The sequence below is a fragment of the Amphiprion ocellaris genome, chromosome 1 (genome assembly GCF_022539595.1).
Source record: "Amphiprion ocellaris isolate individual 3 ecotype Okinawa chromosome 1, ASM2253959v1, whole genome shotgun sequence".
Lineage (NCBI taxonomy): Eukaryota > Metazoa > Chordata > Actinopteri > Pomacentridae > Amphiprion > Amphiprion ocellaris.
Genome location: NC_072766.1, coordinates 33,188,747 through 33,209,978, shown reverse-complemented (window position 1 = coordinate 33,209,978; position 21,232 = coordinate 33,188,747). Strand labels below are relative to the sequence as shown.

Sequence of the window (21,232 nt, the reverse complement as noted above, 5' to 3'; positions counted from 1 at the left end):
CCCTAACGCAGCATGAAGATACTTACTATCTGACTGAATATCACAAGAAGTGAAGGTGGACATGGAAGACGCTGACATTGCCAAGGCACAATTTTTCCCATCTTTAGATTCTGATTCTGATTCAGAAAACTTTATTTATCCCCAGGGGGCAATTAAAATGGCACGTAGAGCAGGCAGTGCAACAGTGACGTAAGAAATTGAGTAGAAAAAAAAAGAAATTAAAGATAAGTAACATAAATAAAACATATATATATATATATATATATATATATATATATATATATATATATATATATATATATATATATATATATATATGTATGTATATATAAATATATATGCATGTGTATATATATATGTGTATATATGTATATATATATATATATATACACACACACACATATATGTGTGTGTGTGTGTGTGTGTGTATATGTAGAACAAGTAAGAGATAAGAATAAAAAATAGAATGAAAAGGAAAAAAACAACAAACTTAGTAACATACTAGTGCAAGTACAGATGAACAATGTATCCACGCGCAAACTGGCAGTGAGATAGATACATTACAGAATGCAAAATGGCAGAGCACACTGTGCGTCCACACTAAAAGTCTGTGTGTGTGTTAATAAGTTGAGGAGCTGGACAGCTCTGGATACAAAGGTAGTCCCCCTCCCCTGTGTCCTGCATGCAGGGCAGCAAAGCCGGTGAAAAGAAGGGAGCCGCTCAAATGCTGAGGAGAGAGCATGAGAGGGTCATGGATGATCCGGTTTGCCAACCTACATGTTAAATGTTTATATACTGCAGACAGAGTTCTGAGAGTTAGTCCTATTATATCAGAGCATACAGTAACGGTCCTCTGCAGGCGGTATCTGTTCTGGAGGCCGATAGAGGAGAACCAGCAGGTGATGGAAGATGTGGTGGTGCTCTCTATGAAGGTGTAATAGAAAGTCTGGAGAATGCTCTTACTTACTCCCAAAGAGTTGAGCTTCCTTAGGAGATACTGCCTCTTTTGACATTTTCTGATGATCTCCTCTGTGTTAGTAGCTAGTCTTAGTGTTTAGTACCTGAAATTTAGAAGCTTGGTGAATGGTACACAAGAATTACTTAATCAACGTCCAATTTAAAGAGTGTGTTGCATCAATTTTTTCATATTTGCACACTGTTGATGATCAGTATTTAGTGTGAACAGAGATGGAATCTAACCACCATTGCTATACCCAGAGCCTATTTGTATGTGCCTGCAGCAGTGACAGTTTTCTGACGGTCCTGACTCGTTTGTCTTCCTTGGTCGTCCTTGACACAGTTTCCTGTCCCAGTCGAGCCCTGCTGAGTTCCCACAGCCACGAAGCATTCTCCACCTCATCAGTCCTCCGCTCTCCCCTCGGAAATGTATTGACCACCTCCTCTCCTAGAGAGTGACTGTCTCTGCCTATGTCTCTCACATTATGGCTAATCTAGATTTTGATTCTTTGCTTCTCTTCCAAGAATGTAGTGTCTGGTCTTTGAAGCTTACATGGATAAGTCTCATGATCTTAGCAAAGATATTACACTGATGAAAACATGAATTCAGGAATCAAAAAGAGAAACAATACCCCATCACATAAAACCTGAACAGTCCCATAACTTTAAATGTTTTATTTTTCCACACAGAGTTAAAGGTCCCCTTTATGCTGCTAAAACTCCTCTGACACAGTGGGACACGGACACAGGACCTCTGGGGATGTCCTGTAGCACCGGGATGGTAGCAGTCAGTGAATTCTGTGGGTCCTGTGGGTTGCAGAATGGGACTCTACCTAGATCAGGCTTATCCTAACACATCCCACAGATGCTCATTAAGATTTGGATCTGGAGAGTGTGGAACCCAGGTGAACAGCTTAGCTCTGTCGTGTTCCCCGGGCCACTCCTGAGCAGTTTTTGTGGTGTGTTGTGGTGCATTGTCCTGCTGAGGGCAACTGGCATCAAGGACTGCTGTTGCCATGGGGGGGTGGGGAGTTGGGGGGTTGTTTGACCTGCAACGTTTAGGTGGTTTGGTACATGTCAAGCATCCACATGAATGTCAGGACTCAAGGTTTCCCAACAAGAATGTTACATTATAACAAGATGATCAGTGTACTATACTATACGTTTATTTAATAGGGACAGAACAAGAAGCATTGTTACAATAACCGATGCTGTGTTATTCACTTCACCTGTTAGTGGTCATAATGTTGTGGCTGATTGTATTTTTGATAAATTGTAATATTTTACACAGTAAGTAAATGCATTTTGATTGACAACTGAATGAATGAGTTGACATACACATGAACTTAAACAACAAAAATGTTTATGTTTCATTTACATTAAAGTGTGCATTTTTCATCTGTCTAAAGCAGATGATGTTTTTTTCCTGTCACACCAAACTAGATAAACTCCATTACTGCAGCAGATATGTTATTAACGTGTGCTTACATGATGTGTCTACATATACTACTCACTTCCTCATCTCAAACAATAAATTGAAACAAAAGCTAACAACAGTGATGGGTACATCACAATAAAAAAAAAAAATGCCCATGTCACATGACAGTTTGGATAGAACAGCATGAACTGAAATCCAGTACAATTGTGTTCCATCAGTAGTGTGATTGCAGATGTCTCCAGGCAACAGCTGACCTCTGCCTCGCAATTAGTCTTAAGACCATCTATAAAGATAAACATAGATATTATCATCAAATTATTGCATTTAACTGTTATGTAATGGATGAAAATGTAGTCGAAGCTAAGTAGCCAAGCTAACACTAGCACGTTGACTGTTAAGAATCAAAACATCTTTGACAATTACCTGTCTTCTCAAATATAATATCTGTTGTCTGTGACTACGATGAAGATAGGTAGCTGCCAACAGTTTGATTATTTGTTTCTGGATCGCAATGTAGGCTTGCAAAGTCAGGAATAGCACTTGCATGGTTATGGTGCATGAACGTTGTTGAACGGCTACACATATAATGAAGTACTGACGTTTTACGATGACATGGCTCTAAATTAGCTCCTTGCCAGTGGAAAAGCAAACCGGTTCTTTGGAGGCACAAGATTTAAACCAACTAAGTACCAGCACTGAAGTAGCACTGAACTAGCACCTGGTTCTTTTTGGTCGAAAAGGGGTGTCAGTGGCAGTGACCTGGTCGAAGGAACTGATCCAAGAGCTGGCTGCCCTCACCCCATAGCATCACAGACATCTTATAACAGCAGCCTTAATAGCCATCTTCCATTCTCCCTCTTACTCTGTCCTTTCTATTGTTTGGTAGGAGTACTGTTGGCTGCCTGCCCTCATTCTTTCTCTGAGCCATGCAGTAGAGGCATGCTGGCAGCCATTAACACAACCAATAGATGGTGTGAGTTAGAAGCAGAAATGGATGGCTTTATTCACTTGTCTGGCACTAGAACTCCAGACAGAGACACCAGAGAAACAAAGACTGAGAGGGGCTGTAATGGACACAGATGAAGCTACACTGAGCAGGGACCAGCGTTTAAGAGATGTGGAGAAATCCACACCAGCATCCTTTTACAAAATATTTCACAAAATACGAGAACACAATGATTGCAATCACTGTGATAAGTCTGCCAGGTCAGCCAGTCTGCATCAATAATACATCAAATGCCAGGAAACAACATTCTGTCATTCTGAGTGCCAGTGAGGTGGGTCAGCAATACCAATTTTCGTTGTCAATGTGCTAGTGCTAGCCAAAGTTATGTATGTATCTATTTTACAATCTATCCACTGCATTACGCTTTCAACTGTCTCTTATTGTTAGGTAATAATTTGATCTGCCATACTTACAAATAAATTCTGAAATAGGGGTTTGTTTTGGGTGATATTCAGATCTGGCTCTGTACTCATCATACACTTTGAAGTGCAAATATTAAATGGTCCAACAGCTGCCACTGTTTTAGTCAGCTTCATCCTTTCTGCAGCCAAAATATATTTCCATGAAACTAATGTGCATTTATTTTTTGCAGTTAAATCTTTCTTTTTAGTTTTTCTCTCCTGTTCCTCGCTCATTTTGCTGTGCACATGAGTGTGCATGCCAAAAAACTTTGTCTTTTAACTACAGCAAGTATATTTTTGTATTTTGTTGGTTGAAAGTCTTACACTTGGATATTTCGAAACCGGAGCACATCAAACAGAAACTGTCAGCATGCCTAGATACAACTAAGGTGTGAGAAAATATTTTCAGGTTTTTAGATTTTCACTGTGGAAAATTGAAAAATTTACTTTATAAAGCCACCGTGACCCTGATATTTCCTTCTCTTTTAAAAATACATCTGTGAGTCACACGTCTGTCCTGCCAGAACAGAAAAGATAATATGTAGTCTGGCTGTAAAATACAAGAAGGCTAAAATTTCAGTGGACTAGCTTCTTTTCTGGCCTTAAAATAGTCCGAGCCCTGGTTCCCTTTTTCATAGTAAAGAAATCATCAAGCATCTGATAGTTCTGCTGAAGTGAAAAATACAGGCATTTAAATATCATTGAGATGAACGATGGTGGCTCCATACATCGTTTCTAAGGAATCACTGGAGGTTTCTCCAGCAGGCTTGATCAGCTCTCCAGCTTCTTTACCTTTCATAGACCTACTCATGTTAAAGCAGTGGTGTAACAGTGCTTACCTAATGATGTGTTGTACAAAATTTTTTTGTGGTCATTTTTAATGTATTGAGTCATCTCATCCGGGCAGTAATAGTGTTGGCATGTTGTCCTTTTCAACCTAAATGTTCCTTTCAGTTGTTTATATTCTTCACTCCTTGCCATCTCACCACATAATCTTGGCAGAGAGGCAAGGCTGCTGAATTATTAGCTTTCATGCTGCCATCATTATTTTGCTGCTGCCACATTTCCCACAAATGACATTAATATGCAGGTCTTTGTAGAAGAAATAAACTGTTGTGGTAGAAAAGTCCAGGAGGATTTTCTGTACTTAGTTGTGGTTGTGCATGTACACAATTTTACTGAACAATTATGGACTGTTAGCAACATTTCAGCTACTAGAATGGTACCACAGCAAACTGTCTCTGGTAGCAGGAGATGCAGGTGTCAGACATTAAAATTTTAGGTTTGAGGGTCCAGTTTACTAGAAGTTGGTTGCACTGAAGTTTCTTATGAATTTGTGGCCAAAACCTCCCATTGTTTAACTGCTGATTTACAGCGACATTAGCCCAACGCCCATCAACTCCTACAAATTGGGCTGTTTTAAATGTGAAAAATAGATAATTATATTTAAATAAAAATATTTTTACATATTAATATTGATGCATATAGCAAAAATGTGCCTCTATATGCATTTGTACAGCTATTAGAAACCCCATGTGGTGTAATAATGAAGTAGATCTACTATATTTATAAAGCCCTTTGTTTTGACTCCATACCGCACATCATGCAACTTTGAAAAAGCACAGCAATAAATTGGCAAGTCTTATTGTTTTTGTTTTTGTTATTTCCTGTTTTTTGCAACAATTGCAGTAATATGTATGTTCATTTTCAAGCAATTAATTTCTTCATTTTGCAAACTGATGTTCTGTATCCTTTCTAGCCTAACCCTTAAAATATTTAAACCTTTTAGGACACACACACATGAAATACATGCGTCTTTGTCACTAAAAACAGTCGTGCATTTTGGTTCACTCACAAATTCGTTACAGATCCTCTGGAAAAAATAGAAAATCTGCTGGGTCAGCAATTTACATCCAGCAACTTGAATTATCAGTTTGGTGATGTAGAATGCTGTGTTAATCAAATTTTCTTAGTGGCATGGCTTCTTAACTTCTCGAGTGATTACGATTAACCACAGCTGCTGACTCCTCTGAGCCAATTTAAATGGGGCCCATTGACACACTCTTTACACTCAGCCACAAACACTACAGTGGGAAAGTCTGATGATCTGAGTACAGATCTGAAGAAGCAAATCATTGATTTGAACATGTCAGAAAAGTAACTTGGAGCAATTTAAAAGCAGCTACAGATCCCAAAATAATCTATGCAAGCAATAATAGGTATAAAGTGCATGGTACAGCTGTGTCTCTGTGACAATCAGGACGAAAACATATGAAGCACCTGGATTTTGAGTTGCTGTCTATCCACGGTATAGATCAGGGTGTCTCACTTGATGCAGATGTAAAAACACAAAGCAGCTTGAACTTCAGGTGTCTCATTTCTCAGCGTGCAAGTTACAAAGCAGGACTCTTGGTAATTACGTCTTTTTCAACCCTGAAATGACTGAGGGCGCTATATTTATCTGTGTAATCATGCATTAGACCCCTAGCTTTTAAGCAGCAAAGGTGACTGCCATGTAAATGTATGAGGTGTACCAGCTCCTTACCCTAACCTGAACCAAATATAACCAAACACTAAAGTCAAATCTAAACCCTCTAGCTGGAATTTCACCCTGTAGGGTCCAGCATTTTGGTTTCTGCAACGTTGTCAGGCCTCTTCAGCATGGTGGGTTCACAGTGGAAAAGAATAATCACAGTAATGATAGTATTTATTGAGGGAAACTATGTAGCAAATTTTGTGCATGATATGAAACACAAAAGTGCTCGAAATAAAATTTTCAGCTGGAGGAAGATGTTGTAAAATTTTACTCAGAAAAGACATGTTGGAGATTAGTATGTAGGTAGAGATGACAGTTGTGTTTTTTCAACAGCGGTTGAATTAAAGCCATTTTTGAAATCATCCGCATCATATCCAGTGATGTAAGAAAAGTGCATGTGCATTCATGGTTTGATGCAATGCTTTTGGGAACACTGTCCAGCCTTTTCTGATTAGCAATTACTTTGATGGGTTCCATCTAATCTCTAAAATAGGCAAACAATTCTTTGCATTTAGTAATGCTGTGCTGATCAAAGTGTAGTGATTGTATTATAATATAGGAAAGATGGCAAAAACATCTTTATGTGCAATTTATTTTATTTGTTTTCATTTTAGTTGTACGATAACATCTTTGTGCCAAGAGTTCTAGTGCAATATACATTTACAGACAGTGAATTCATTGAAGTAGTGATTAGACAAAGCCACTTCCATTACAAATTAAATGTCAACAGAAAGTCCATGTGTAACTGTACCTATGAGTTGCACTTTGTATGAAGCCAAAAGTCAGTAACCTTTTTGTCTGTGTTGTTGTCAGTATGTAGGTTTTTGTCAGTCATCAGGATTACATTGTCGTAATTACTTAAATAGTCCACACACAGAAACTCATGTACATGTGGATATGAGCAGATCTTGGTTGAGTCACAAAAAGCCATTCTGTGATGGTGGAACTTTGAATCTGTCAAACCCACACAACACTGTTACCGCACAGTCTACCGTAGTGTTGGCTAATCAGGTATAAATGTTGTGTTTTTCTGCTGTACTGACTTGTCCTGATCCCGTATTGAGTTTACCAGTTTACTAGACCTTTTCTTTTTCTTTTCTTTTTTTCTGGCAACTGCAGCCTACAGCAGCCACAAATGCCACAAGAGCAGTAAGACTGAACCAGAACAGTCAAATTGTGAGGGAGATAGCTAAAGAATAAACTGAAACTGGCTATAAAGCTCCATAAAGTAAAGAAAAGCTGCTGATTTGGGTCAGAATTCTCCATAGGTGAATTACTACAAATGACCCTTTACATTGTCATTGTTTTGACATTTTCATGTCAGGTAAAATATTGATTTTACCTGCATTATATAAAAACAAAAAACTTGATTTACCCAGAAAGAAGTGCTATCCATGTGTACCCATCGAGTGCAATCACTTAATATCAGCTCCTCTGGTAATAATTACAATGCACCACTTCACCGGCAAGGAATGATCCTCTATTAGCATAGCTTTAGTGTCTTCTGCTAATCCAGGGGTTGTTTAATGGTGGCAACTACTAAGGTGCAGATCAGCAGAGCGTTACGCAGCCAGAATGAACCAGCCTGTGAGCCTGAGCTCAGGGAACAGAAACCGATACAAATCTCTCACAGCAGAACTGGAGCAAAAGTCATTTGTATAAACTAAAAAGGCATCCAATTCTGAGGCCTCACTGACTTGTTACTGTTATTTCCAACACTTGTAGCCAAATACTTAGACTTTTCATCTATTAATATCTTTGTACACATTTACAGATCTTATTAGCAGACACATTTTTTTAGAAACGACATTTGCAGATTCCGGTTTGCACTGACAGGTCTCAGTACGCATTTCCAAATTCTTTTACACATTTACAAATCTCAATACGGACACAGATTAAGATACAGACACACACCTCTTCATCCACAGATAGTTTTGCTGCAATAACACCTCCTCCGGCATGCAGTGTCTCCTGAAGAGACCATGTCCAGGGTGTGAGGTCAGACAGGATGTTCTTTGCCTCCTCTCGTCCTCCTGAAGTCCATCACCATCTCTTTCATTTTGCTGATGTTCAGCATAAAGTTATTGATTGCATGATATTGAATCAGTTCACAGTTCAGGATTAGGTTTGTAGTTTGTTCAACATGTCCTGTTTAAGTGCATAGAAAGCTGCAAGCACATACAACTAGTTGTTTCAACCTTAGCTATATTAATCAAATAAAAGTTTTGCAGACTGATAGATGGGTGACCTGTCCAGGGTGTCCCCTTCTTTCACCATAAGTCAGCTGGGATAGACTCCAGCCCCCCGCAACCCTAATGAGGATTAAACGATGTATAGATAATGGATGTTCCTTGGTGTCCCCTCAGTCCATCTTCTCTTAAACTACAACATTTGTGTTCACTTGATCCAAAAATCTGGTTAGTGTCAGACAAGCCTGTGCACTTACTGAACAGGGAAACTGAGCAAAGTGAAGTGCCCGTTTATAAGACAATAAAATTAACTATATATCAGCTTTTGTGGAGTTTTGTGAATGCTTCTAAATGAATGCTTGTAAAAAGCAGCAATGTTCCTTAAGCAAGTGTTGTAATTTTTGAAAAAATGTTTATAAACGTTGTGATTAATAACCTCTATTACTAATTAGTTACTATTTGATTCATCCAAATTTGCCGTGATGTTTTCAGCCATGTCACCCTGCAGCAGTGATACAATAAACTTTGTTGTTTGGCCGGTGGTGCAGCTCCCCCACTACCGCCAATGCAGTCATAGTATGCTCACATCTAGCCTACATACACTTGTGCTCACACAAACACACACAGACTTGGCTCTCTGGAGCTTAAGTGGGACTTTCCAGTGCAAGGGAAATTCCATAGGATGTTAAAATGGAGCAGATTTCCAGAGCTCTGGCCTTGTACTTAATAAAACACAATCCACACTGAACATTTAACAATTTCCAGTCCCACATCATATTTATTGCTTTTCAGTCTGCAATTTTTTCCACTGCTACAGCACTTCTCAAAATGTCTTTTTCCCCAAGGTGACGAGAAGTAGAACCTAATTCGTGCCATAAGTCTGGCTCTGAAACGCTTCCTGAGAATGACACGCTTCCTCTGTTACATCCATGTAAAAGGCTCAAAGTCGGTCCCACTTCCACATCTGTCTTAGACTGAATGTCTTTCAAGCACTAATAAAGGAATCCAACAGATTCAGTAGAAACAAGATGGACAGTTTATTTTTGGAACACTCACCTGGGTGTTCACTTTGTAAGTGGACAGTATGTATGAACATTTAGTATGTGTGTGTATGTGCATATACAGTCAGATCCATAAATATTTGGACATTGACACAGTTTTCAGCATTTCTGCTCTGTACATCACCACAATGGTTTTCAAGTGAAACAATCCAGATGTGCTTTAGGTGCACACTTTCAGCTTTAATTACAACATACCATGCAGCTGTTAATTGTGGCTGAAACAGGGAACAAAACTATTTGGCATTATAGTAGCATGTTTATTTATTGGATTTACTGGATTACCCTTTTTTATTTTAATACGCATGTCATTGAATCCGAAGTGTTGACTTTAACTCTTTGTGGAGGAAAATATTGGTAAATATTAATGAGCTCCCAAATGCAGTTATGATATGGAAGATGAGTAAAGTGTTAATTACTGCATGGACAATTTGTTTGATGTAGAATGTTTTACCTGCATGCATTGTGATAATGAAACAAAACCATTAATGGTATCACCCCTTCTTTAAACAGAATTTTAAAAGAAACTAAACAAAAACATTTGTATAATGCAATATTTGTCTCAAAAATGGAGAAAAAAAAGCAAGTGCAATACAGCTACTCACTGCACAATCATCAGTGGAGACCCAGCAAAGCCTCTTAAGCGAGGATGGAACAGCATTATGCAGAACCTGGACAGTTTTCTGACTGGGATGTTTGACATGAATCTAACATACGGTCAGGTCCATAAATATTTGAATACTGACACAATTTCCAGCATTTCTGCTCTGTACATCACCACAGTGGATTTGAAATGAAACAACCAAGATGTGCTTTAAGTGCAGACTTTCAGCTTTAATTTGAGGGTATTTACATCCAAATCAGGTGAACAGTGTAGGAATTACAACACATTTTATACATGCCCTCCAGCTTTTTAAGAGCTGATTCAATGACATGCTTATTAAAATAGAAAAAGGGTAATCCAGTAAATCCATCCAGTAAAACATGCCACTATAATGCCATGTAGTTTTGTGCCCTGTTTCAGCTACAATTAACAGCTGCATTGCGGAATCAGGTCGTTTGCAAGTGATTTAGCACCAGGTTCTCCACAAACATGCGATGCGAGGCAGGAGAGGGGCGACCATCATCCAGCCGTGCCCCAGCCCTGTCGTGAGCGGCTTTCCATTCCCTCCGAGGCAGGCTATCCGAGACCAACTGAAGATCCACGGCGCTACAGTATCATCACATCTAGGTGGGATTCTGACTTGGAGACATTCAGTCATAATCCACCAAATGTCCGAAAGTGCGGTTCCTCTCGTGCTGAGCAGGATTACTATTGCAAGAACACATCATCTGTAGGGTAAAACTAACCTGTCTCACAACAGTCTAATGGGTTCTCCATTAAAACAACCTGTTGACTGAAGCAGTTGCACGCAATCAGTTCATTGTATGCATAAGAGTCACATGACATGTTAAACGCCCCTTTTGTGTGAACGGACATAGAGTCTGAAGCAGAAAACCTGAGTTAACAAAGAAAGTTGAAAACCATCTTTGTGATACCTGTTAACTCTGATTGAGGTTTTAGTTTTTGTCAAGCTGGCTTACACAAAGAAAGCCTGGCTATGTCAAAATTGCTTAGTAGTACAACCCTCTGGAATGGTCGAAGGGAAGTTCTTCAAATTTAGCACTAACATTTACTTGGACTCAAGCATGAATTGAATACATTTTTGTGGTCAGAGGCCACTGTGACCTTACAAAGCACATCTTTTTGCTGCAACACAGAAGTCATAGTATGATGTTATCTAATGCTGCCACTGTCACTGTTGCCCTGGACAAGAGTAGAAACATACCAGACGCCTATTCTACTGGACGTTGAATGGTTGCATAATGGAGCCAAACATGAGACGCCAGTTCTCATTTTCGCACAAAATCAACCTGGGCTGAAGTAACAGAACAGGGTGGAGTCACACTGTATTCTGGTCCTCTGATTGGGTCATCCTGAGTGCTGATTGGCAGAGAATGTGATATTTTCTTCTCTGCTTGAGTTTGAGGGTCATAAAGAAATCACCAATGGTCACCAGAACTTGCGTAACACATGTCCCGCCTTTGGTAGCAGTGTCGTGCAACTTCCTGACTCACGACAATTACTGCTTGTACTGCTTGTGATGTGCCATTGCACAGCAGACATTCTCTGAACTTTTTAATCAACCTTTGTAGTGCCATGAAGCCATTTAAACTTACAGTCATCCTATGTAGTAGCATCCACAAAGAAAGTAACTGAGTTTCTTTTGCTCTTTTCTCTCTCTTTTTTTTTTTTTAACCAAGACTGGTCATGCAATAAATCTAATGTTGTTTATTGTTATCTGTACATGTTCTTCTGCTGTTCTGTTCCAGGTATCGGAGGGCTAGAGGAGTGTGTCTTGAAGTCAGCCACCCTGTCAACCACCCCTGCTTGCCCACCATTCACCCCACTCAACTTTGAGGCCACGCCCATTGTACGAGTTGCAGTAGAACCCAAACATCCAAGTAGGTCTTCGAAGGAACACATACATCTTATTAGTTAAATAATTTCAATGTTTTAACATTCATAAAGATTTAGGATCTACAGATGGTGTACATCATACTAACCATTGACGTTTTTACAGAGGGGAATACTGTTCATGTACTGTCCAAAAAATAAAAAAATAAAAATCAGCATTTGTTATTTGCATTGAGAATTTAGTAACTGTTTTCACTTTGAATTTTTCAGTCTGCATAAGGACAACAAATGCTAGCATGATTGTCTTCTCTTAGGACCCTGTTTTCAAAACATTGCAATGACCAGAAAGTAAAAAAATGCACTTTCCCCAGTGCAGTACAACGTGCATAAGTGGGAGGAGAGAAAGAAATCCTCACCTCTGTTGTATACTGCATAGAAGTAGGAACAACAAGCCTATGAATATCATAATGAATGACTTGGTTTCCATCTTGTGTTTATGTCAGGTGAGATGCCAAAGCTGGTGCGCGGGATGCGTTTGTTAAATCAGGCAGATCCTTGTGCTGAGGTTCTGATCCAAGAAACAGGAGAACATGTTCTGGTCACTGCTGGTGAGGTTCATCTGCAACGCTGCCTGGACGACCTCAGAGACCGGTCAGTATGTGTGGTAAATCTCCAAGCATGAGTGTGTCTCTGCCTGTGTGCTTTTACTAGTGTACCATATTATCACAAAGTAAAATTGTGTCTCGTTTGTTTTTACAGAAAGTCTTACCTTGTGCATTGTCGCTAATAAGTGCTTTTTTTTGGTGTCTGCTTGCAGTGTGTTGCATTTTCATACTTTTCTTGCTTAACTGAGTCACATTGATCTTCTGGCTGTGTTTGCCATTTTTTGTTGGCTCCTGTGTGGTAACTATGTACTGTACGTGCATTTGATTCTGTAGCGTAAGTTGTGTACAGTGTGTGTTCATGTACTGAGTGACTCAGATCTGAGACAGAGAGAGCTGATCTGTTTCCAGTTTCAGCACCATCATTATCTGGATATCATTGCACACTGACTGCTGTCTCTGTCAGGGTCCAGGTGTGAACCCAGGGAGCAAACACTCAGTACAGGCAGAGTGAGGTCAGCTAGAACCAAGGAGATTTATTTAATCAAACAATAAGGCTGAGCAGAACAGAAACTGGCTACAGGAGAAGTCAAAGTACATTTTAAAAAAGCCTAGGGATTTCACCTAAAACACACTCAGCACGCTCAACTAATGGCAAGAGAGAGAGTGCAACTGCATAAATCCAGAAGTCCAAACTCACAGAACTAATTACAAGCAGTGGGGGGCATACAGGCTCGGGGGGCGGCTAGGCCGAGTCCATGAGAGCAAACAGAGGTCTGGGAAAGAGCTAGCGGTTGTGGCTCGTCTGAGCAGGCAGAGGACAGGACGGATCGGCGGGAAACTAAGGCAGAGAGGAACTGGATTGATTGGCGGCTTGACACGAATGACCAGAAACCAGAGATCTACTCACAGCGGACGTAGCTGACACTACGAGTTGGCGGGGAGTAGAGAGAAGAGCTGGGCTTTGTTGGCGGCGTGATGAGACGCAGGTGCTCCACAGCTGCTCCCAATGCACTGGGATTACATATATGGCCAGGGGCAAAGCGAAGAGGGGGAAGGTGTCTAGAGGGAGAGAGGGACAGACCGAGAGGGAGAGCAGAAGGACAACCAGAAGGACCCAGAAGAGAGGGAGAAAGAGCGAGGGACAGACAGATCAAGGAGAAGAGAGACAGAGAGACAGAGGAACAGATAGATCAGAGAGAGAAGAGAAGGAAAGGGAGAAAGAGGAAGAGAGAAAAGGAAAGAGGTGCCAGACAGGGACCCTGACAGTCTGTCTGGATGCCGCTGACCTCCTCAGAAAACCATGTGATCCAACTGATAGGCAGATTATATTATTTGAGAATTTTCACAATTTTTTTGTCATTGTGTCACTCACTGCTGTGTTCTTGTGCGACTGCAAGTTCAGCTTAGATAAGGTTGACAGATTTTTTTCTTGCTTATTGTAGGAAACTCTGAAGTTTCATTTGAGACCCTTTTGTAAAGCGCTGACCCTCTCCGTAAAGTTGACAGAATACATTGCCTAGTATATACAATTATCAAGGAACAATTTGCATTTTAAAGTAAAAGTTTCATCTTTTTGCTATTCAGGGACACACTTTTACAAACATTTTGTAAACCTTGAGTCAACAGACCGGTAAAATATACAGCGTATTGCAAGTAAAAATATATGATGTAATACAGCCTCACATACAGCAATTAATCTCTAATTACTGAGGATACTAGTTTAGATGTTTTTGTATTGACTCATTTTTAGTGAATATTTAGAGGTTTCAGTTTGTGCTGGTGTGAATTATACTGAAATGTATTAGTAATATTTTTATGTACTCTGATATAAGGAACAAAAGCACCTAACCTTTCAATGCAGTCTAATACAACTGTACACACTACAGCCTCCAAAATGACCTTAAGTTTGAGTCAACACCTTTGTCACACAGTGGCAAAATAAAACAGTTCACAAAGGTTGTTGTTTGATTAGAGTACAGTCCAGTATACAGTGGGGTCATTCAATATGTAAGTGATGAATTACTGTATGATTCCAATTACTTATCTATTCATAGTTGAAGGTACAGTACTTCTAGAGTTAATTGGCTGTTTTTGCGTTCTGAGACACGATTTGGAAGTCACTCTTTGTCAGTGTTAGTACTATGGATGATGATTCCAAAGTGTTGCCTGTTGCACTGTTTTTGAGGGATTCCAGCTGAGAAATGGAGGCCATGTGTAGCACTGCTGCTATGTTTAGAGCCAGGCCAGACAGCAAGGGACAGGGATGGCAAAGGAGGGCAGGGGCTGGACGGCTGGCAGGCTGCTTAGCTAAGAGGAAGGCTGATTGGCTGTTTAGAGGTTTGGTTGCTAGTTGGATGACTAGATAATTGGCTCATGTTTTGTTTGTTCATTGGCTGGGTGTGTGACTGGATGGCTAGATAGCTGGTTCATAAACTGGGTGATTGGATGTCTGACTGATTGACTTGGTTAGCTTACTTATTGGCTGCTTAAGTGACTGGTTGGAGCGCTGGCTGGCAGACAGCAGTCTGAGCCCTTTGTGACATCGCTGGCAAGGAGTCTGACCCGCGGCGTGTCACTCTCAGAATGAGGTCAGCGCTGTTCAGCCAACTGAGCGAGCACAAGACTATGACATCACAGCTTCATCACACTGAGGGGATTATCTCTCTCTGTCTCTCCCTCTTCCTGTCCTTCTCTTTCTATCAGTCTTTTTCCCTGCCTCTGTCATCAGAACTGGGTGAGGTGCCAGGTATTCAGAGATATTAATCAGTGCTCAAGTGTGCAACTGATAATTCAGTCAGTCTTGAATATTCAATTTGGTAGTGTGAAGATTTGACAAAAACTCAATAAATCCTTATTATAAGCTCACAGTTCTTTTTTAAAGGGAAAAACAGGCTTACATATTTCTCTTCCTAACCTTCACTGACATTCTGTGTATGATACAGATGAACTGAAGACTGTTTATTTGCAGTTTTACTAATTCATTCAAAATAAGGGACACTTATACGTCACCTCAGGTGCATCCTACTCCTATCAGTGGTCCTTGAAATCCTTCGAAAAATCTAACTGGATTTCCCCTGTGCCTAATTTAATATTTTGGACATAATTAGGAAAGGCACACACATGTCCATATAAAGTCTCACAGTTGATTCTACATTTCAGAGTGAAAACCAAATCATTAAGTTGAGGAAAATTTTCTATGACCTGCAAAACAGGATTCCTTCAAGGCACACATCTGAGGAAAAATATTGTAACATTTCTGCAGTATTGAAAGTGCCCAAGAGCACAGTATGATCCATCATTCTCAAATGCTTTTACTGTGACCTGACCAAAGGGAAGAATTTCCTCCCTAAATGATACATGACAATTGCTAGCAGTATGTATAATTATAATGTAATTGACATACAAATAGTTGTATGTTTATAATTTGCCAGATGTCTCTTCATTGAAGCTACTAGTGTTTCATTAATTTCAAATCATTAATTTAGTGAGGGACTATATTGGCAGTTAGACAGTGATTGACGGGGATTAACTGTTCTTCTGTTACTGTGTATAACTGGATTAAGTGAGGCTGTAATAGTACTGTCTATGCCCTGTGTCTGCACCACCTTGGCACAAATATAAACATAGACATCTTTTCTGGAATGACCCAGTAACCCCTAGGTCAGCCAAGAAGCATCTGTGCTGTTCAGTAAAGCCTATAATACAGACAGACAAGCAGACTAAATAGTGTGTTCCAGCGTACGTGGAACGTCAATGTACTTGTATGTATTAGAGCTGTAGACTCATTAACACTGACTGCAAACAATTCATTTGTTTATTTTTTTGCATTTCCTTTGCAACATGTTTATTTCAATGGATTTTTAACGCCATTAGAGGAACACATTTGTGATAATAAATTGTTTTGATAAGGTTCAGATAAGGATACCAATGTTCTTGTCTGTGGCTCTAAACCCCAAGTCCATTGGTTTCTACTGAAGATTTCTACTTCTTGTTCTTCCCCTGAGAATATTTCTTACAAATATATGTTGACAATTTTTCAAAAGGTTCAGTAATTTCTCAAAACACCTGGTTGTGGTATGTTTTAGCAAATGTTGTTCAAATAGGAGGATATTAATTCATAGTTTTTAGTGACCAATTATATATCAATCCAGACTTGATGCTCCAGTGAGTGTTTGTAGCACCAGGATGGTGCATGGCTGACTGTAATACCTGCATCTTTGTAATTAAGGAGCATGTCTCCCAGAGCAAAGGTGTGATACATTAATGTGTTAGAAATAGTTTTCAGACAACGGAAGGAGTAAGATCGCGCTTACAGACAAGCATTGCAAAATATTTTCATCTGGTTAATTGGAAACTAAAAAACAATAGAATAGCGCAGTGGGTGCCACCTTGTTACCAGGTTAGTAAATGAATCTCAGTAAATCACTGGTTGAAGATCAGAGCACCACCTTCGATTCAAGGAAAATAGACTCAATCAGTAGCTAGGCTGAAGGATTTTGGAGGTCTACATTGTAGAATTTGGCAGCATTCACACTTATGAAATACTATTTAGACCAGCAGATATATATGAAACATTTATTAAAGAAAATACAAGCAAATCACAATATTTATAAAATAATCTAACTACATGTATTTATAGGAGGAGTCAAGAGTGTGTGTGTCTGTGTGTGTGTGTGTGTGTGTGTGTGTGCATGGTGGTAGAGCAGCAAAGACAATGTTTGTGGTCTTTGTTCTGCTTCACCATGTGCTCAGACATGAAGCCACATGTTAGATCAGAACAAAAGAGTCTGTGAAGCGGAAGGTTTGAATGTCCTCTCCATGTGTGTGTCTGTTTAGAGGTCACTTCAGATCATGTGTGTGACTTTCAGAGGCCATGTTAAAAAATGAGGATGTCAGTTTGCATGTAGGATCCTGTGTCTGTATACAGCCTAAGTAGCATCAACGTTACTTTGTGGAATCAAATACCCAATGACTGAAATCTACAACTGACCGAAACATACAGCCGTATAACTTCAATAAAACAGTATAATGCAAATCATATTAACATCGGCAGTGCTATGCTTAGCCGAGTTTGCTGTTCTGCTATGCCAGCTGTGTATATAGATGCCAGTTACCACAGTCCATGAAGCGTTCCTCTGTGTGTAGTTGTAGCAGTTCTGTTTTTCCGATCACTGGTGTGTAGATTTTTAAGAGTTGAAGTGTGTAAGATGAAAGAAGTAATTGCTGTGGAGGTTTCTTAGGCCTCAGCTGGAAGGAAACCGGCCACTTCTTTGTTTTCTACAGAGTTAGCGGCTCAGTATTAATGTGCTCTGTTGGTCCTGTTGCTGGTGCAGTTAATGGGCAGACTTTGAAATACATCCACCATGTCTCTGGTATGACTCCTCCAGGATCGATTTAGAGAAGAAGCCCAGCAAAGACATTCATATTCACTTTAACTTCTTATGGCTTTTAGGTCTTTAACCTTTTTTCTTTTTTAGTTTCAGATGAAAACACACAACTTCTGCGATATATCTGAAGTGGAGATTGTGTGTTTGCTCCCGTTAGTGTTTCTGACAGGTATTTGGGTAAAGAACAGTTGCTAATATTGTGGACAGTCACAGAACTGTGACAGTAATGTGTGTTACTTATTAGGGGTAGTGTTGTCAGTAAGTATGTCACCAGTACGCTGGCATTTCATCTAGCGCCACAGTCAGATTGACATTTTTGGTTTTGTGTCAAGTGTGTGGACAAATATTGGATAGATTGCCATAAAATGTGCTACACACATTCACATTCCTGTCAGGAGTAAAGGCCAACATGTACTTTGTTCAAAACTTTTATTGGAGTTTTCTTTTATTTGTCCACTGCTAATGGCATTCATGTATGTCTCTGCTTGTTGTAAGTGCTAATAAGCAAATGCTACTTTGACACTGGATTCAGGATTAATTGATATTGTTGTTGATCCGTTTTCTGTCTGTTGTCAGGTTATTTCTTAGATATTTAGAATATTATATGTAGGTAATGCATAATATTATCACACTTGCATGAAGCTGAATATGAATAATTAAGACCAGATTAACTGTTTTTAATTGATTTCACCTTATTTTTAAAGGTTTGCCAAAATTGAGATCAGTGCGTCTAAGCCCATAATTCCATTCAGAGAAACAGTGGTTCGTCCTCCGAAAGTGGATATGGTAAACGAGGAGCTGGGCAAGCAGCAGAAAGTTGCCATCATTCATCAGGTGAGCCACCAAGTTATTAGTCAAGTTATGGAGCTGTTGTCCATGTTAACTTGCATCGATCAACCACAGTATTAAAATCACCTGTCTAATATTGCATATTTCTCCCTCGTACCACTAATGCAGCTCTCACTCCTCAGGCCATGGACACTGGACTCTAAGGGGGTTCTGTGGTGCCTGGCCTTGGGACTTTTGCAGCAGATTCTATGGTTTTAATGTTGTTGCTGGTTTGCATATAGCCAGTTCATGAAATTTTCTGTTTTCTGTTAGAAGCATTTTTTGTCTGTTTGGTCTGTCCAGTGAAATGAAAGGTGCTGTCTTAGTGTGTTGAAGAGACATGTTTTATGTTGCCTATGTGGAATATGGGACAATTCGAAGGAGCAGTGGAGCAAGGGGTAGATTTGTTGGATTTACTGATAAGCTCAGAAGCACAGCATTTTACAGAACATAAACATTTCTACCAAGTAATCATATCTCAGTAATGGTAATTAGTTTTCAGATATGTTGGTATGTATGTCTGTGTTGCTAGGTGAAAGAAGAGTCCTCCCAGGGTCGTTCGTCTGACACTCTACTTGTAGACCCCAGTGGTCTGGTTACGCTCACCACTCCCAATAGACTGGCCACTGTCTGCGTCCGAGCAATACCGCTGCCACAGGGTAAGCTCAGGACACACACATAAAGCAGGTGTCAGTAATGTTTAAAACAAACTAGGTTGTATGCTGTTTCTCCAACCGCACTTAAAGTGTTTGTAACTATTTCGAATGGCTACGCTGCAAGGCCCGGTCAGAACCATATTCTATGAGTCGCACCAGTAAGAACCCTTACACAAACTTTTAAAAGTCCCAGGCATTTATTGTTGTGCACTTAGTCATGTAAGAAGTTCAAACCTTGCCCACTTTTTCACCTCCAAACACCTGGCTGGTAACTTTGTGAAGTATGTGTCATTGTCAGAATGTCTGAGAAAGTTACAGCAATTGTCAAATGAAAAGTTTTCCTGTAGTTTGATTAGCATTTAATCCAACATACCCTGTGCTAAACCATATGCAAGCGTAAAAGTGTCAGAACAAAGGTAGACATCACATGGAATAAAAGATTTCCATAAACATCTTTAAGGTCTGTCCTCCTTTTTTGTAATTAGTACAAGTTGGGGAAGTCAAATGTTTGCCTTTTTATCTTTGCCTACTGAAACAACCAAAAAGTCTATGTCAACAAACATACAGTTCAGTTGAAAAGTTCTCAGACCTTTTTCAAGTTTTCCACCTATTGTTATATTTCTGACTAATCTTAAAATTGATTCAATTCATTTTATTTTGTTATCAGTCTAAACACCAGACTCCACACAGCAAAAGTGGATTTCTGCAGTAAGGCATGATGCTTACATCACAGATCTGACTAATGACCTGATGCTCAGTGCTCAGCCTCCTTACTCACGCTGTTGGGAACTGTGGCCAAATAGTTTGAGGAATATATTGCCTCACATGGTCTGCGTGTCATTCAGGTGGCTTTTGGAAAACTCCCAGCAGACTGTCATGTATCATTTAGTGAGATTCTTCGTCTAGCCATACTACCATAATGGTCTCGTTGGTAGGTCACTGCACTGATAGAGGTCCTTCTGTAAGGTTCTGATATCACTGTGAAGGAACTCTGGGTCTCATTCATAATGACCATTGAGTTGATCTTCCTTTCTGACTAATCAGTTTTGGCTGGGCAGCCAGATCTAGGAAGAGTTCTGCTGTTTCGAAACATCTTCCATTTGAGAATGATGGTGCTCTAGTGCACTTTCAATCTTGCACAAATGTTCTTGTATCCTTCTCCAAATCTGTTTCTTGATACACTCCTGCCTTGCAAGTCATGAAGAATGTTCTTAACCTAATGGTTTGGTTGTCACTCTTTCAACTGTGAGACCTTATACAGACAGGTGTGAACCTCACCTAATTGTGACCAATGAATACAGTTGGGCACACATGTACTCCAGCCAACAGGCATGTCAGTGAGTATCATAACATGAGGACTAAAAAGTCATTTAAATGTGATATTTTAGTTTTTTATTTCTTATAAATTTGTAAAACACACAAAAATCAGTTTTTGTTACTATTATGAAGGATTGTGTGCAGACTGATGAGAAAAGGAACATGACGTCAATCAGTTTTAATATGAGTTTGAAACGTAACAAAATGGTAAAAACTTCTAGATATAGATAACAGCTTAACATTGCAATCCATTACACTATTCTGTTTACATTTTTTGCAAAACCAATATGACCAAGGGAATTCCGCAGTCTCTTGAATTAGTTTCCTGCCTGTGGGATGATTTTCCACTCTAATGACATGTGCTTCCTGCACCTGAGTCCTACTGGGTGGTATTCT

At 39.6% G+C, this 21,232-nt stretch overlaps 1 protein-coding gene across 1 annotated transcript in view; it reads left to right on the top strand.

Moving 5' to 3' along the window:
* efl1 (elongation factor like GTPase 1) overlaps window positions 1-21,232 on the top strand; it is a 66,516-nt gene that overhangs the window by 30,735 nt on the left and 14,549 nt on the right. Inside the window, exons 16-19 of the mRNA XM_023264135.3 lie at window positions 11,959-12,090; window positions 12,547-12,694; window positions 18,740-18,869; window positions 19,396-19,522. Of these exons, the coding sequence (XP_023119903.2) occupies window positions 11,959-12,090; window positions 12,547-12,694; window positions 18,740-18,869; window positions 19,396-19,522 (537 nt within the window). The remainder of the gene's footprint in view (window positions 1-11,958; window positions 12,091-12,546; window positions 12,695-18,739; window positions 18,870-19,395; window positions 19,523-21,232) is intronic.